This window comes from Falco naumanni, chromosome 4 (genome assembly GCF_017639655.2).
Source record: "Falco naumanni isolate bFalNau1 chromosome 4, bFalNau1.pat, whole genome shotgun sequence".
Taxonomy (NCBI): domain Eukaryota; kingdom Metazoa; phylum Chordata; class Aves; order Falconiformes; family Falconidae; genus Falco; species Falco naumanni.
The window spans coordinates 68455270-68469957 of record NC_054057.1 but is presented as its reverse complement, the minus strand read 5'-3'; the positions used below and the strand labels follow the sequence as shown (position 1 = coordinate 68469957).

The 14688-nt window shown below is 63.4% G+C and overlaps 1 protein-coding gene across 1 annotated transcript; it reads left to right on the top strand.

Moving 5' to 3' along the window:
* The first annotated feature begins 2770 nt into the window (after nucleotides 1-2770).
* Nucleotides 2771-14335, top strand: MEF2B (myocyte enhancer factor 2B). Its single transcript, XM_040589596.1, is given in 10 exon segments — nucleotides 2771-2943; nucleotides 10030-10109; nucleotides 10311-10514; nucleotides 10586-10714; nucleotides 10799-10961; nucleotides 12038-12183; nucleotides 12731-12842; nucleotides 12919-13009; nucleotides 13495-13624; nucleotides 13626-14335. Coding segments are annotated over 9 exon segments (1212 nt in total). The 5' UTR covers nucleotides 2771-2943; nucleotides 10030-10055; the 3' UTR covers nucleotides 13809-14335.
* The last annotated feature ends 353 nt before the right edge of the window (nucleotides 14336-14688 follow it).

Sequence of the window (14688 nt, the reverse complement as noted above, 5' to 3'; positions counted from 1 at the left end):
TCCGTCTGGTGGAGGAGTGCTGCCCGCCGCGGCGCTGCCGGCCTTCCCGTCCCGCGTGGGTGGTTCCCCTGGCACCCTGCTCCAGCCGGGCCACGCGGGACATGGGCTATTTTGAAAGCTGGTGTGTTGGCCTTGGCAGGCGGCGCAGGTTTGGCTCCCGGCTTGTTTCCAGCCCCGCTTGCATTTTTGGCTGGGGAGGGGATGTCGGTCCCTGCGCCCGTGTCGCTGGCACTTGGCCCAAAGTCTCCAAACTGGCTCCCAGTGACAGTGTCTGTCCCCTCCCTATGGCCAGGAGAGTGTTGGGGCTCCGTTGTGTCCTATGGGCTGTGTCACTCGGGATGCAGAGCACTAGCCCAGGACATCCAGCCACTCAGGCTCCCCAAAAACCCCAGGATTTGGGGGCAGGAAGAGCCTCAAGAGGGAGCTCAAAGCTTTCAAGCTGTGGACCTGGAGCTGGCAGCAGAGGCCAACCCAGGCAGCCCCTCACCCAGGGGGTCCAGGCAGCCCCTGTGCCCAAAGAAGGGGTTTGGTCACCATGGCTGGAAGCTGCTCTTAGCCAGGTCCAGCCCCTGGGCAACCCGAGGTGACTGTGGGGGGACAGGGCAGGGAGTTCCCATGCCCCAGGCAGGCAAAGGGCCACCCTACGTGTCCCCAAACCCCGGCCTGTGGCAGGACTGAGCATCTGGACACGTCGCCTCAGACTGTGCGGCTGCTGGGATGCCACTCTGCCAATGCTTTATGCTTCTGCTTTCCCTCCTGTCTCCTCTTCAGGATCAATTAAGATTACGAGCAGGGCTAATTAACAGTCTGCTAATTGCACTCTGAAGCCCTCTATAAATCATGAGCTTTAAAAGCAGTTCCAAGAAAGATGTCGTGTCCTTTCCACCAGCACAGCCTGCACTGAAAGCCTCAGCCAGAGAGTCCCCATCCCTCCAGCCCCTCTTCCTGAACCCCCTGGGGCAGGGACTGGACCCCCAGTATGGCCAGTGTGGAAGGGTGTGTCCCATGATGGGGCTGGCATAGGAGCTGATTTTTCTGGGGAAAAAAAAGCCCTTGATAACCCCTTTCCCACCTGCTGCCTGGTAGCTCTGCTCCTGTTAACGGGAGCTTGGGAACTGCATCAGTTCCCCCTTGCTGCTTACAGCAGCACGGTGTGCTCCCCGCGGGAACCCTGCACCAAGCAGCTCACCCGGACAGCCCTTCACCTCCCCGCCACGGCTGGAGGGAGCAGGACCCCCAGCATGGCCACCCACCCCACAGCACCCAGCATCCACCCGGGGGATGCCCGGAAAATTGCAGGCCTGGGGGAGCCGGGGCAGGGTACGGTGTCACGCTTGTCCCCATGGCTGCACCCTGGCTTTGCCCATGTGGAGGTCACACAAGGACAGGAGGTGAGTGGGGGGGGGAATTGGGCAGTGCCTTCTCCAGGGCTGATTTTGGAGTCAGGTTTGGACCCGGACACCAAGCCAGGGCACATCAGCATCCCCAGAGCTCAGGTTCTGCCCTCCCTGGGGTGGCACACCTCAGCCCGGTTAATCCAGCCGAAATGTCGACTCCCAGCTCCGCTTTGGTACTCCCCTCTGTCAGACCCGGGCTGCCCGGGGGTCCATCACCGTGTAACAGGCAGCTCTGCCTTTCCTCGCTCTGCAGCCTCTGCCCCAGGTCATCCCCACCAGCTTCGAGCTGCAGGATCCACACCCACCTGCATCCTCCAGTCCCCACTCGAGATGCTCTGATGCAGAGCAGGTTTCTGTCACCTTCCCCAGGCTGGGAGTGGGGACAGTGCCAGGAAATCACAGCGCTGGATTGTCCCCAGGTGCCACCAGGGCCTGTCCCCCCTGCTCTGTGCCGGGAGGGGGGACACGTCGATGTTGGGGTTTGGTGCAAGCAGGCGATGAGCTGCAAGGTCACTGGCAACGAACGAGCTGCCCACAGCAGTTTCGCTCGGTGTCCCTAGCACGTCCTCGCAGCCTCCCTTGCATTATGTCACTGTGGTTCAGAGGCCCCCGCGTGGGGTCCCAGGGCCACCCACTGTGGGGTGGCCTTGCTCGCAGCACGGGGACAAGCTGGTGGCAGGAGCACAGGGCAGCCCCCCCGGCACAGGTCACTTCATTTATAAAAATAAAGAGGGAGCACTTTGGGAGTCTCCTTCCAGAGCTGCAAAGTGGTTTCGAGCTGAGGAGGTGTTTGTGCTGTGGTTTTGCTCAGTGACCCTGGGGATGGGGGGGGGGGGGGGGCAGCAGCCCCCAACCCTGGGGCCAAAGGGGTTGGCAGTGCTGAGGGGGTGCCCTGACACCAAGAGGGGGGCCCCGGGCATCTGGCATGGACCAAACCCAGAACCTGGCCCTGAACCTGCACCCAGGACCTCTCTGTCTCAGCCCCAGACTGACCCCCCGGGCAAGGGCACAGCATCCCCTGGGACGCCCCAAACTTCACCCCCATCCCAGCCCCCCAAATTTCCACAAACTCACCCGTGTCCTCCCCTGCCAAATCCCTTATTCCAGCGCCCCCAGCCTCACCTCCATCCGGCTCCCCCAGGACCCCCATCCTACCCCTCCAGCCTCACCCCTATCCCGCCCCTCCGGGTCCCCCAGCCCCCTGGCTCTCCCACCCCGCCCCTTCAACTCCGCCCCGCCCCTCTTCCCGGCAGAGGTGGGGCTATGCAAACCAATCCTGTGGTGGTAGCCAATGGTGCGCGAGCCCGGCAGCGCTATGCAAATATCTCGGCGGGGTGGGCGGTGCTATGCAAATGTTGCCGGCGCGGCTCGGGCAGGCGGCGGGCAGCGCGCTGCTCCGGGGACGCGCACCGGCACCGGACCGGCACCGGCACCGGGACCGGACAGCGGCGGGGCCGCACCAGGGCCGGGCCGGCTGCGCTGACAGTGCCGGGCACGGGCGGCCGACCCGGCGGGGAGTTGCCGAGGAGGAAGAGCCGGTGTCCAGGTGTGTGTCCCGGGGTGGGGAGAGGGCTCCCGGGCTCACCGGGGCTCAGCCACGCTCCGGTGTCGCCGCTACCGGATGGGGGAGGGGGGAGTGGGGCGGGGGCAGTGGCAGCCGCGCTCTCCACGACCCGTCCCTCTGCCCCGCCGGGGCTTCCCTCTGCGGCGGGAGGCCCCAGGCAGGCGGGCGGCCGCGCCGTCGGGGCGCACGGGCTGGGGGAGCGGGGCCGGCCCAGGGAGGTGCCGGTGCGGCCGGCCCGGCGCCCCACGGGCTGGCCTGGCCCCGCCGGAGCCCCGGCCCCCGCCCCGCCGTCTAGGGATGGCGGGCTATAAAAAGCCTGTGGTTTGCGCCGCGCTCGGGGCGGTTATTTTTACTCGTGTCTGTGCAGGGAGGAACGCCCGGGTTTAACCCAAAAGTGCAGCCTGGATGGCAGCCGCCCTGCCCCGGCCCCCCCGGGCGCCTCCCCGCCGCCCCCGGGCCCGCCGAGCCCCCGGGGTGCTGGGGCTGAGCCCGCTGCGCAGAGGGGAAACTGAGGCACGGCGCCGCCGGGCTGTTGGCTCGACGTGGAGTAAGTTGTGACGCAGCACCGGGACACTCCGCTACAGGGCCGGGGCCTGATGTCGCTGTAGCTTCGCTGGGGTGTCACGCCGGGCTGGCAGCTAAATTGCAGCCGGTTCCTTACGGCACCTGGGTGGGGATGTGACCTGTCCACAGCTCTTGCCAGCGCAGGGCATCTCCAGCGTGTCCCGTGCACTGAGTCTCCCTACATCGTGGTCCCTGTGCCGAGAGCCAGGTGGATCCTGTGCCGGATCCTCCTGCCCGCTCAGCCGATTGCCAGCGAGTCCCTGTCCCTGGGGCTTTACTCTTTTAATGAGAGAAAGTTTCCCAGAGCTGCTGGCTCTGGAGATGGGGTTTTGCAGATAATGAATTAACGTGGCAGCTGGTGGATGAGCTGAAAGGCAGGATCTGCGCCGGGGAGAGGATGGGTTGTGCCCCCTTGGTCCACTCGCATCCCTTGGGGCATTGGGTACCAGTTGGGAAGGGAGCGTGGGTGACCCGGCCGGGGAGCCAGATCCCGGCCCTCTTCCATGTTCCTGGCTGCCAGCTGGACATATCACACGTGGGTGACGTGTGGGGGGAAACCTGTGGCAGCTCGGGGAGCGGGAGGGGGATTTGGGGTGTAGATGCAGGCCTCAGGTTTGGTTTAGGATGTCAAATGTTCCCACTTGCCTCTGAACCTGGGGCACTGATGATACTTTGGTGCTGAGAGCCCGTCAGCCCAACAGCAGGGAAGGAAAGCGGGGTAGGGAAACTGCGTGGTGCAAGGGGGTGAGAATTCCTGCTGACACCTGGGAGAAGCATCCTGGCAGCAAGGGGACTGGAGAGTCCAGCATGGCATGCTGCCATGGGGGAGCCCCGAAAGATCGGGACGGGGGGAATGAATGTGTTTAAGACCCTTGAATTTCCCTCCTCTTCACAAGAATTACAGGAGGATTGTCCAGGAGCAAACCAGGCTTGTAAGCCACGCAGCCCTAATGCCACGGGGATGGGCTCAGGCCAGCCACCAGCAACTTCTGACAGCCCCCAGCAAACCCTCCAGCAGCAAGCGAGCATCATTTCCCATATTAATGCCCAGCTGCAGTGTGGGGTGGCCCAGCCCCATGGGAACAGCATGTTTCTTCCCTTGGTTGCTGCCAGGCGTGTTGCTGACAAGCAAAAAAGCTGGTCTGGGCCACAGCGGGGGTCCGTGTGTCTGTCCATCTTCCCAAGGGCAAGAGCTGCCTCATTTTTGGGGGATGTTTCAATCTTTCCTCCCTCCACACAGTCATTCTGGAACCGAAAAGCCTCCACCCATTGCCGCCCTTCACCCAGCAGCACCAGGCCGTGGCAGTGCCGGGTGCTGCCGGGACTTTCAGTCTGTGTCACCCCAAGCGGGATGGAGCCAGGATGGGATGGATGGTGGCTGGGTTCCCTGGAGCCCAGCTGAAGCCTGGATTTGGCTCTGGGGGGGCACAGGGCAATGCCATGGCTGGGCCCTGTGCTGGGATGGGGGTGAATAGATGAATTATAATTGCCCCCAGGGATTTCGCTGGGTGCTGGGGTGATGCTTGTGAGATGGAGGAAGGTGGTTAGCAGAGGCAGCCACCTTGTCCTCAGTGCCTTGATGTGCCCTCAGCGCCCCAGTGGTCCTCAAGCCCCCGCAGCACCCCATCCCCGCCAGGCTCTCCTTTCCCCTGCTTCCCAGCAGGCTCCTTCTGCCTTCCCCGCTCCACTTCCCGCGCTGCCAGCCCCATTCTGGTTTGTACTGGTTAGTTGTTTAAACAACCTATAAAAAGCAGAAGGGCCTGTCAACCGCCAGCAGAAACCCCGGTCAACTTTGACTTTTCCCTATGCTGGGCTTGGGATGCTGCTCACACCGTGAGGCCCCCGCTCTGCTGTTCCCCTGGGACCAGTGAGATCCAGGGCCATATCCCCAGCCAGGGATGGATGCGGCCCATGGTGGTCACAGCACCATGTGTCTCCCCATGACGGGTGGTCCTTAAAGCCCCGTTTTAAGCCCATGCCCACTCCGGTCCCAGCGATGCAGGATCTGGCCTTTCCTCCCCTGGGATTTCACTGCTCCTGGCTCAGATTTTCCCCTCCCGGCCAAGCTCACTTCTTCTCCCTGTAAAAAATGAGATGGAAACCCTTTCTCCCACTTTAATAATTTTCTCCAACAAAACACTTGTTGAAAGCTGACGAATGCCAACAGTGGGTATTTGCTGGCTTCTTCCCGCCCCCCCCCCCCCCACCACTTCTACTCAGCCACCCCCAGCTTTCAGATTTGCAGCAAAATCCCAATAAGCTGGTGAAAATGGCCTTTCCCCCCAGTTTCTACGTCAATGCTGCTTTGTCCCATGGGGATGGGAGAGGTGGGAGGATGAAACCCTGGGGAGCTGTGAGACTCTGACCTGGGGTTATTAGGGGACTGCCCAGATCCCAGAGCAGCTTCCGCCACCCCAGGGTCCGGGTGCTCCCCTCATAACCCACCCGCTTTGACTTTAGGATAAACTCGGTGGATTTAACATTTCTGGGCTGATTAAGGGATGTAAAGGTGTCAAAGGCAGCACTGGGACCCCCCAGTACCGCACCGAGTGTCCCACACCGTGCCAGGGCTGCGGCACATAGAAAAACATGTCGCTCTCGAGGGGTTCGTTTCACCTCAGTGTGCTAATTAGGAGCCGGGATAGGGAGTTTACATGCTCGGGCGTGATGCAAATGACCCTTAAAGATGTACGGGATCCGGCGAGTTCATTATAAACCGTGCTGCAGCCCAGGGGCCAGCGTGAGGGGCTGGCGAAGGGGCGGCGGGGCGAGGGGCTGTGCCTGGGTGTGGAAGCGAGCCCGGTGCGTGCGAGCGAGCAGAGAGCCCGGGCTAAAGATAAGCACGCGTGGGAGGGAGCGGAGGCCGGCGGGATGCCAGGCAGCACGGGAGCCTCTGCCCAGCGCGGGCAGGGAAAGCGTCTCCTCTTGGAAAGGTTTGGAAGGTTTGAGAGCTTTGCTTTCGGTGGGTTTTGTTGGCCTCATCAGTAATGACAATGCTGAAGGGTGCTTCATCCCTGCGGCAGGGCCATGTCATCAGTTCCCATCACAGCAATGCTAACAAGGAGCTGTTTGTGTGAGGTGGGACCTGGTGGAGACTAACGCAACAAGGGGCTGCGAGGTTCCTCCAGGGCCAGCATCCCAGTCCTGCTCCCTCCTGCTCGGGGGTCCCCAGCTATGCACCCTTGCCAGACCCTGACAGGAGCCAGGCTGCTCGCTCGATGCTGTCCCTGTCTGTGGGGACAAGGTGGGAGATGCCACCTTGCCGGAGCAGGGGATGGAGGTGGCAACGCTGGGCAGAGCCGCCCCATTGTGCCCGTCACCGCCAGCTGCAATAATCGCCTGCAGCCATAATGCTGCTTATCGCCTTATCGCCTGGCACAGCAATTAAAATCCAGCGTAAAAGTCCCCCCCTCCCCTCCCAGCCCTTAATACCTGTCCGGGGGGAGCTGAGCGCCGGTGCCCTGCCGCACTGCGGTGGTCGAGGCACCAGAACTCATGAAAACAGCAAGGCATGATGCCTCACACCCCCCTTCCAGCCAGCATCCCTCCCCTGCCCCGCGAACCCTGCACCCATCCTGCAAGACCCTGGCACGTGGCATGGTGCCGGTGGCAGCGGTGGCCTGACCGAGGCTGCACATGTCCCCGCGGGTCCCACGTAGCCGGCGGTGGCTGGGCAGCCGAGGCGATGCCCCAGGAGGAGTGGAGCTATAATGAGCTGCTGATGGAGGTGGCTGATGAAACCACCCCGTGTGTTGCACGAGGCCTCAGACGGTTTCCCCTGTGCGGGACGAGCCGCCCCACGGCCAGCCCAGCCTATGGTGAGTGTATCGTTGAGTCTGGCCACGGTGGGTCCCCAGCTCCCTCGGCCTGACGGTGCTGCGGCTGCTGCTTCCTCTTGCCTTCCACCCCGGCCTGCTATTCTGGGCTGGCCCCCCCCTGCAGCATCCCCCTGTGGGTGCTGGTACCCCCCTGGGACTCTCACAGCATCACCTTGTGGGTACCAGTACCCTCCCAGGACCCCTGCAGTGTCCCCCTGTGGGTGCCAGTACCCCTTCAGGACCCCCATGGCATCCTCCTGTGGGTGCCAGGACCCCCACGGCATCCCACTGTGGGTGCCAGTATCCTCCCCAGACCCCACAGCATCACCCTGTGGGTGCTGGCACCTCATCAGGGCCCCCACGGCATCTCCCTGTGGGTTCCCGTACCCTCCAGGACCCCTGCAGCCTCCCCCTGTGGGTGCCAGGACCCACCCCAGACCCCGACAGCATTGCCTCGTGGGTACCAGTACCTGCCAGGACCCCCACGGTATCACCCTGTTGGGTGCCAGTACCCACCCCAAATCCCCACAGCATTGCCTCGTGGGTGCCATACACCCCAGGACCCCAATGGCATCACCCTGTGGGTGCCAGTACCCCCCAGGACCCCTGCAGCATTGTCCCATGGGTGCTGGTACTCCCAGAGCACCCTGCCTGGGTGGACAGGCAGATGCAGCTCTCTGGGGCGCAGAGCTGTGCTGGTACCTGGGGATGGCTGCTGTCCCCTGTCCCCTGCCCTGGAGCAGCATGGAGGGGAGGACAGAGAGCCAGGCATTGGGCTTGCAGGATCAGTCCCGGTGTAGGGCCCATCTCCCTCTGCACTTCCCATACATCTGGAAACGGGGGTGCTGGAGCAGGGCATTGTGGTGCCACAGCACCCAAGGAGCTGGGGGTGCTGGCTCCAGCTGAGAGGCCCCTTGGCAGCATTTTGTGTCCCTGCTGCAGATGGGGGGACATGTCTTTCACCCCCAGCCCCCTGCAGCCTTTAAAACCCGTCTCAGGGTGAAGCTATGCGGGGACCCACAGCTGGGTGAGCATCCTCTGACCCCAACAGGCCAAACCCAGCTGTAAGCCACAGCCCCTTGGGGAACAGCTCCTGTTTCTGCACCCCAAATTGAAGACCATTGGATGGGGGTAGGCAAGAGCTGACCCCTCTGGGCAGCCCCCAGGTATGCCCTGGCCCGATGCCGCGCCACAGGTGTCAGCACTGGGATGGCAGGAACATCCCCGGCCCTGCATAAGCAGTGACAATCGTTGGGAAAACCTCTGCTTTGTCACCAGGGAATTGTTGGCTTTTTCCGGTGGAGCTGGGGTGGTCTCGGCACCCCCTGTACCTTGGTGTCGTGCGTGGGCCCCGGGACACAGGGTGGCAGCAGGACCGTGGGAACGGCAGCGCAATTTCCTTCCATAAATTAAAATTAGTTTTGATCAGCTAAATATAGCAGCTGAGCAAGATGGTAAATGGCAACGTGCTTGAGAGGGGGAAGCGGGACAAGCTGGGGCATTGGGGGAGCAAAATGGTTGGCCAGTCCCCAACCTGCACCCCCAGGGTGCATCCCTGTGATGGGGGGGTGCTGCTGGATGGGCTTGGGGGCCTCCTGTGGTGCCTGCCATCCCCAGGGAACCACAACACAGAGCTCCCAGCCCCACTGGCTTCCTAGCTTAGCTCTTGCCCTATGGCCATGGCTTGGGGACAGCAAGGACCGAGCTGGGCCAAGTCTGCACCCAAACTGACACACCAGTTTGTGTGAGGCTGGGTGCGAGGGTCCCGTTGGGAGCATCTTGATGCTACCCATGGCTCTGCACCAGACTGCGGTGGCACCGGTGCATTCCAGAAGGGTTTTGGGGTGACTGGTGCTGGGTGACAGCAAGAAGAGCAAGAGTTGGGTCCCAGCAACAACAAGGGGATGTCACGGGGGGTGTCACAGCCCAGCATCAGGCCGCGATGGGTGCTGGCACCCTGCAACCACGGTGGGATGTGGGGTCCCCAGACAGACCCCTCGTCCTTCCCACCACTAGCTCACGTGGCTCGAAGAGGTGGGTGGTTTCGCTTTGCTGTCTCCTCATACAGCCACTTCCTGACCTGCGAATGGCGGAGGTCAAATTTAGTCTGTTCATGTTAGACAAAAAAAAAAAAAAAAAAAAAAAAAAAAAAAATTAAAAAAGTGAACCTAAAACCAGCCCTTTTGTTTTATGGACCCTCCCCGCAGCCAGCCCGGCCTCCCTTATAACCGCCCTCCCCATCCGACGGACCCCATCAGTGCACGGGACAGGGTTGGAGCAGCCCCCGCGGCTTCGGGTGTGCGTTTGGGGATGCAAAGGCTGATCCCGTGCTCCCGGCGAGGGACCTGGCATCGTGGCACGGTGGCTTTCCAGCCAGCAGGTGCTCGCGTCCCTGGGGCCGGGGTGGGGGTGATGGAGCCGGGGTGGCAGAACTGGCTAAGAAGATTTACCCCCCCCCCCTTGCCCCAGCAGAATTTCCCAATTTTTATTTCCTTTTTCATTTTTCAGTTTGCCACTGTCTTTGCTGATAAAAAAAAAATGCTGGAACTTCCAAAAACTTATTTTTTTCAGCAAAAGTGACTTTTGGCAGCTGGAGGGGTGAGGAGGTGCGTGCAGTGCCAGGGTGGATCCTTGCTCGGGCCGGCCCCGGGTTGCAGGGGCTCAGGGGCTTCTTGGTCTCTTCCAGCCCACCCTCAAGTGTAGAAGGTGAAGATGGGCCGGAAAAAAATACAGATCAGCCGAATACTGGATCAGCGGAACCGTCAGGTAGGAGCCGCTCGGGGGTGAGGTGGGGACAAGGGGGATGGGGAGCCATGAGGCCACCAAGGGAGGAAAAGCTGCTCTGCTCCCACCTTCCTGGTCCTTGTTCCAGGGTGTTGGGTCCTCTGGAACCAGGGGGGGTTGGGGACCCAGGAGGAGGGTTTGGAGCCTGACTACAGCATCCCATCCCCCCTCCCCGCTCTGCAGGTGACCTTCACCAAGCGGAAATTTGGGCTGATGAAGAAGGCGTACGAGCTGAGCGTCCTGTGCGACTGCGAGATCGCCCTCATCATCTTCAACAGCACCAACCGCCTCTTCCAGTATGCCAGCACCGACATGGACAAGGTGCTGCTCAAATACACGGAGTACAGTGAGCCCCACGAGAGCCGCACCAACTCCGACATCCTTGAGGTAGCGGCGCAGGGTGGCCAGGGGGGCTCAGGGTGGGTGCAGGACCCTCTTCACCATCCTGCTCCCCGCAGACGCTGAAGCGCAAGGGGCTGGGGCTGGAGAGCCATGAGCTGGAGCTGGATGAGGGGCCTGATCCTGGGGAGAAGGCGCGAAGGCTGAGCGAGGGCATGGACCTGTCGGTGGCACGGCCCAGGTTTTATGTGAGTCATGGGTGTCCCGTGGTGTGGGGGTTCCCCGAGGGTCTCCATCCCCTCCCTGTCCCTGACCTCCGCTTTGCCCTGCAGAGCCCAGTGCCCCTGCCCGAGGCAGCCTACGGCAGCTCCCCACCAGCCACCGACACAGCCCTGGGCAGCGCCAGCAGCTCCCCGCAGGGCCAGGGCCGCCCACCCACCTTCAAGCCAACAGCACCAAAGCCACCAGGACGCTCACCAGGGCCACTGCCCCCAGGTAGGCTCGGACCCATCATGCAGGGGTGCTGCTGGGAGCCGGCTGCTGGGGAGAAGGTCACTGCCATGGGCACCCCGTCCTCACCATGGGCACCCCATCCTCACCATGGGCACCCCGTCCTTGCCATGGGCACCCTGTCCTCACCGTGGGTACTCCATCCTCTCCATGGGCACCCTGTCCTTACTGTGGGCACCGTGTCCTCACTGGCCCCGTGGGGATTTTCCCAGCCAGGAGCCGCATGCAAAGCTCTTCTCGCAGCATCTCACGGGGACTTACCGGGAGCGGGGCTGGGGCGGGTGCGTGGGCAGGTAGTGCCACTGCAGCTGTGGAAACACCGTTGCCTGCCTCCCTCCAGCTGCTTCCTGCACCCTGCCAGCACCCAGCACCCAGCTGGCCCCCACACCCTGCATCCACAGCTCCCTCACGTGTGGCACAGCTCAGAGCTGGCCTGAGGGGCTCATCCTGCCCAGCGGGACGGCAGCACATCGGGTGGTGACAGGGACTTGGGTGCCTCCAGGGCCATGCAGCAGAAAAGCAGCTGGAAAAAATGGTGCTGAGGCTTGACCAGCAGAAATCCCCCAGGTGGGTGGGAGTTGGTATGGGGCCAGCCGGGCAATATTCCCAGTGCAGGATGCAGGTGTGCGGCATCCCTATTCCCATGGATGGGGATGGCATGGTGGCCTCAGGCATGCTGGACGGCCCTGCAGGAGGTCCCGGCTGCTCGATGGGGAGCTGGGGTGAGGGTGCTCCCCATGGTAGGGTCTGGCTGGGGAGGTTTGCAGCCTGCTGGCCCCAGGGCTGGATCCAGCCACCGCCTTTGCACGCCGTTTCCGCTCGCAGCGTGCGGCTGCCGCGGGGTTGGGGGCAGCCACCGCGGCCCAGGTGCGCCGACGGCCTCGTGCAGGAAGTGGGTTTGCCGGAGCACGGCACCGTGCAGGCACGCACGGCCGCCTGTGGCGACAAGGGCACCGGGGCCACCAGCCACAGCCATGGGGATCCCCTCGAGGACCAGAGCCCCTGGGACCTCGCATCCTTCAGGGCCATCCCGAACATCCTTCTGTCCTCTCTCTATCCAGGTATTGGCTACCCACTTTTCTCTGCTGGCAACCTGAACCGAGCCCTGGCCACCAAGACACCCCCACCACTGTACCTGGGGGCAGAGGGCCGACGTGGCGAAGCCCATGGCAGCTTGGCGAGTGGCCGGAGTGGCAGCAGCACAGCAGTGAGTGCCATGGAGGGAGGACACCCCGGCTCTGTGGTACCATCTGGCATGCGGGGACGGTGCTACTGGCCCCATCACTGGGACATGTCCCCTGCATGTGAGGCAAAGCTGCCCCAAATCTGTAGCCCCCCGGGGTGGGCTGGCTTTGGGTCCCTGGGGTGCCTCTGATGCCAGGGCAGGGGGTTGGACCCCCTGGCCATGGGGTTCCCATGGGGGTTGGTGCCAGCAGGATGCTTGGTGGCCTTGGGCACCCTGTCACCGGCAGTGACACTGTGGGAGAGGGCAGCAGGGCAGATAGTGATGGGTGTGTCCCCCGGCTCCCTGCAGCTAGGCATTTCCCAGCAAGTCACCATGCCTGGTGTCCCCAGGGCCACGCAGATGCCCCCTCCCCAAATTCAGCAAGGACCTCCTCCAATCTGCTCCCCCTCCCCTTCCTCAGCCTAGCAGCAGGGCTTTGCTGGGGGGCAGGGGGGGAGATGCTACATCATGGGGCCCCCAGGGAGATGGCAGTACAAAGCCTGACAGGGGGCACCCCGCTTTCCTGCAGCGGCCGCTGTACCCCACTTTGCAGCCCCTGAGCCCTGTGCTCACCCCGGGCAGCTCCAGTGTCCCGAGCCACGGCCTCACCGGCTTCTCCTTCCTCGCCCCAGCCCAAGCAGGTAAGTCCTGGCCCCTTGGCCCTGACACAACACGGACCCCCCAGCTCCTGCTCACTCTTGGCATCCTGCTCAGCAGAGTTTGGGGCTGGCGAGGCCCCGCCACCCCCTGGCTTCCTGCAGCCCGGCCCCACAGCGTGGCAGCACCCACGGGACATGGCAGCACTGGGGTAAGGATGGGTGACGGCCACGGAGTGGGGGACAGGGGGGCACAGGGTTAGGGATAAGGCCATTCATGGGGAACTCTGCACCCATGGGTGCCACCTCCCAGCCATGGGTGCTGCTGGTACCCAAGGTGCAGCCCACCAGCCGCTGTGCTGGATTCTATCCAGCTTCACCTCAAAACTGGGGCACATGTGGTCACCCCAGAATGCCCCCCACCCGCTGCTGTTGGTGAAGCCGATTTCCAATCAGATTTTCCCAGGGGACCTGGTCCCCATGCCCCCCCCCCCCCATCACACACCAAGCTCCCAGCAGCTGGGTGGGCAGCTGCCCGCTGCCTGCCTGGTTCAGAGCTGGTATGTGGGGGGAGTTTGGGGGGTCTCAGCCCCTCTAGAGAGGGAACAGGGGATGCTCTCAGCCTCTCCTGATCCTGTGCACCTTGGCAGGGGATGCAGGGAGACCCGGCCTCACTCCTCCTCCCCTCTTACCCCAGGGTCAGCAGCCGGATTGTCTCCAGCGAAGAGCCAGCTCCAGCCCCCAGCACCCCCCCGCAGCACCAAGCCATCAGCATCAAGTCGGAGCGGGTCTCCCCAGGGCTGGGCTGTCCCTCGGGCACCCCCCAGCCCCCCCCCAGCCAGCCTGGCCTCTCTGAGCGAAGCCTCCCAAGGCCCTGGAGACCCCCAGCCACGGGATGACTATGCCAAGGGGTACCCCTACCCCCTGGGCCCCCCCCGGCCACTGGCAGAGGAGCAGCGGGCCCCCATCCCCGCCCGGCGGGCGCAGGCCATGGACACTTGGCAGAGATAGCGAGGCTGATGGGGTGCAGGGTGGAGTTGGGGGGGGCGAGCCTGGGGGAGCAGGCCCCGCTTTTCCCCCATCCTTGGACCCCCAGGAAGCCCCCCCATGCCCTTTGCAATGCTGCCAGGGGAGTCAGTGGTGCCAAAGGGCTTCCCATGGGGTCCTGGTCCCCCAGGGTGGCAAACCACCTCCACACCCCGGTTCCCCCCACATGGCGCTGCCCCCCCCCCTCCCTGCAGCTCTGACCCCCAGCCCCCTGCAAGGCCAGGACCCCACGGGCGAGGAGCACCACCCCGCTCCCCTGTCCAGTGCTGGACGCTGTACATCCCCATCCATCCATCCATCCATTCATCCATCCATCCGTCCCTGCACCGGCATGTCCCCAGCGAGCGGGAATGCCTGACAAGTGCCACGGGGTGGCAGCAGGACTGAGAGCACCAGCAGCTGGTCCAACCCTGCACACCCCTGGTCTAATCCTGCACCCAACCGGGGCGGGGCGGGCTGCTGGGGTCCCGCAGCGAGGCGGCAGGGAAGGACAGAGGGAGGCAGCTGGGGGTGGTGGGTGCTGCTCCCCCGGCCCGGGGGCTCTTTTCTATTTATTATCTTCTCACCAATAAAGAGCTGGGGGTGTCGGGGTGTCTGGTGTGAGCTTCTTGGGGTCAGGCAGCATGCCTCGGGGGGGCTAACAAGGTGGCAGGTCATTGATGTCCCCAAGGGGACAAGTGGCCCATGCCCTGATTCCCTTTGGCTCAGCATTGCTGCCTCCAATGTCCCCCCCAGGCCACCTGTCCAGGGTCACCCACCAGCAAGGTGGGTGACAGCTGGGTCACCCCTGTCTCTGACCAGGTCCCTGGGGCCCAGCTGTGCTGCTCCCACCCCTTGGCCCCCT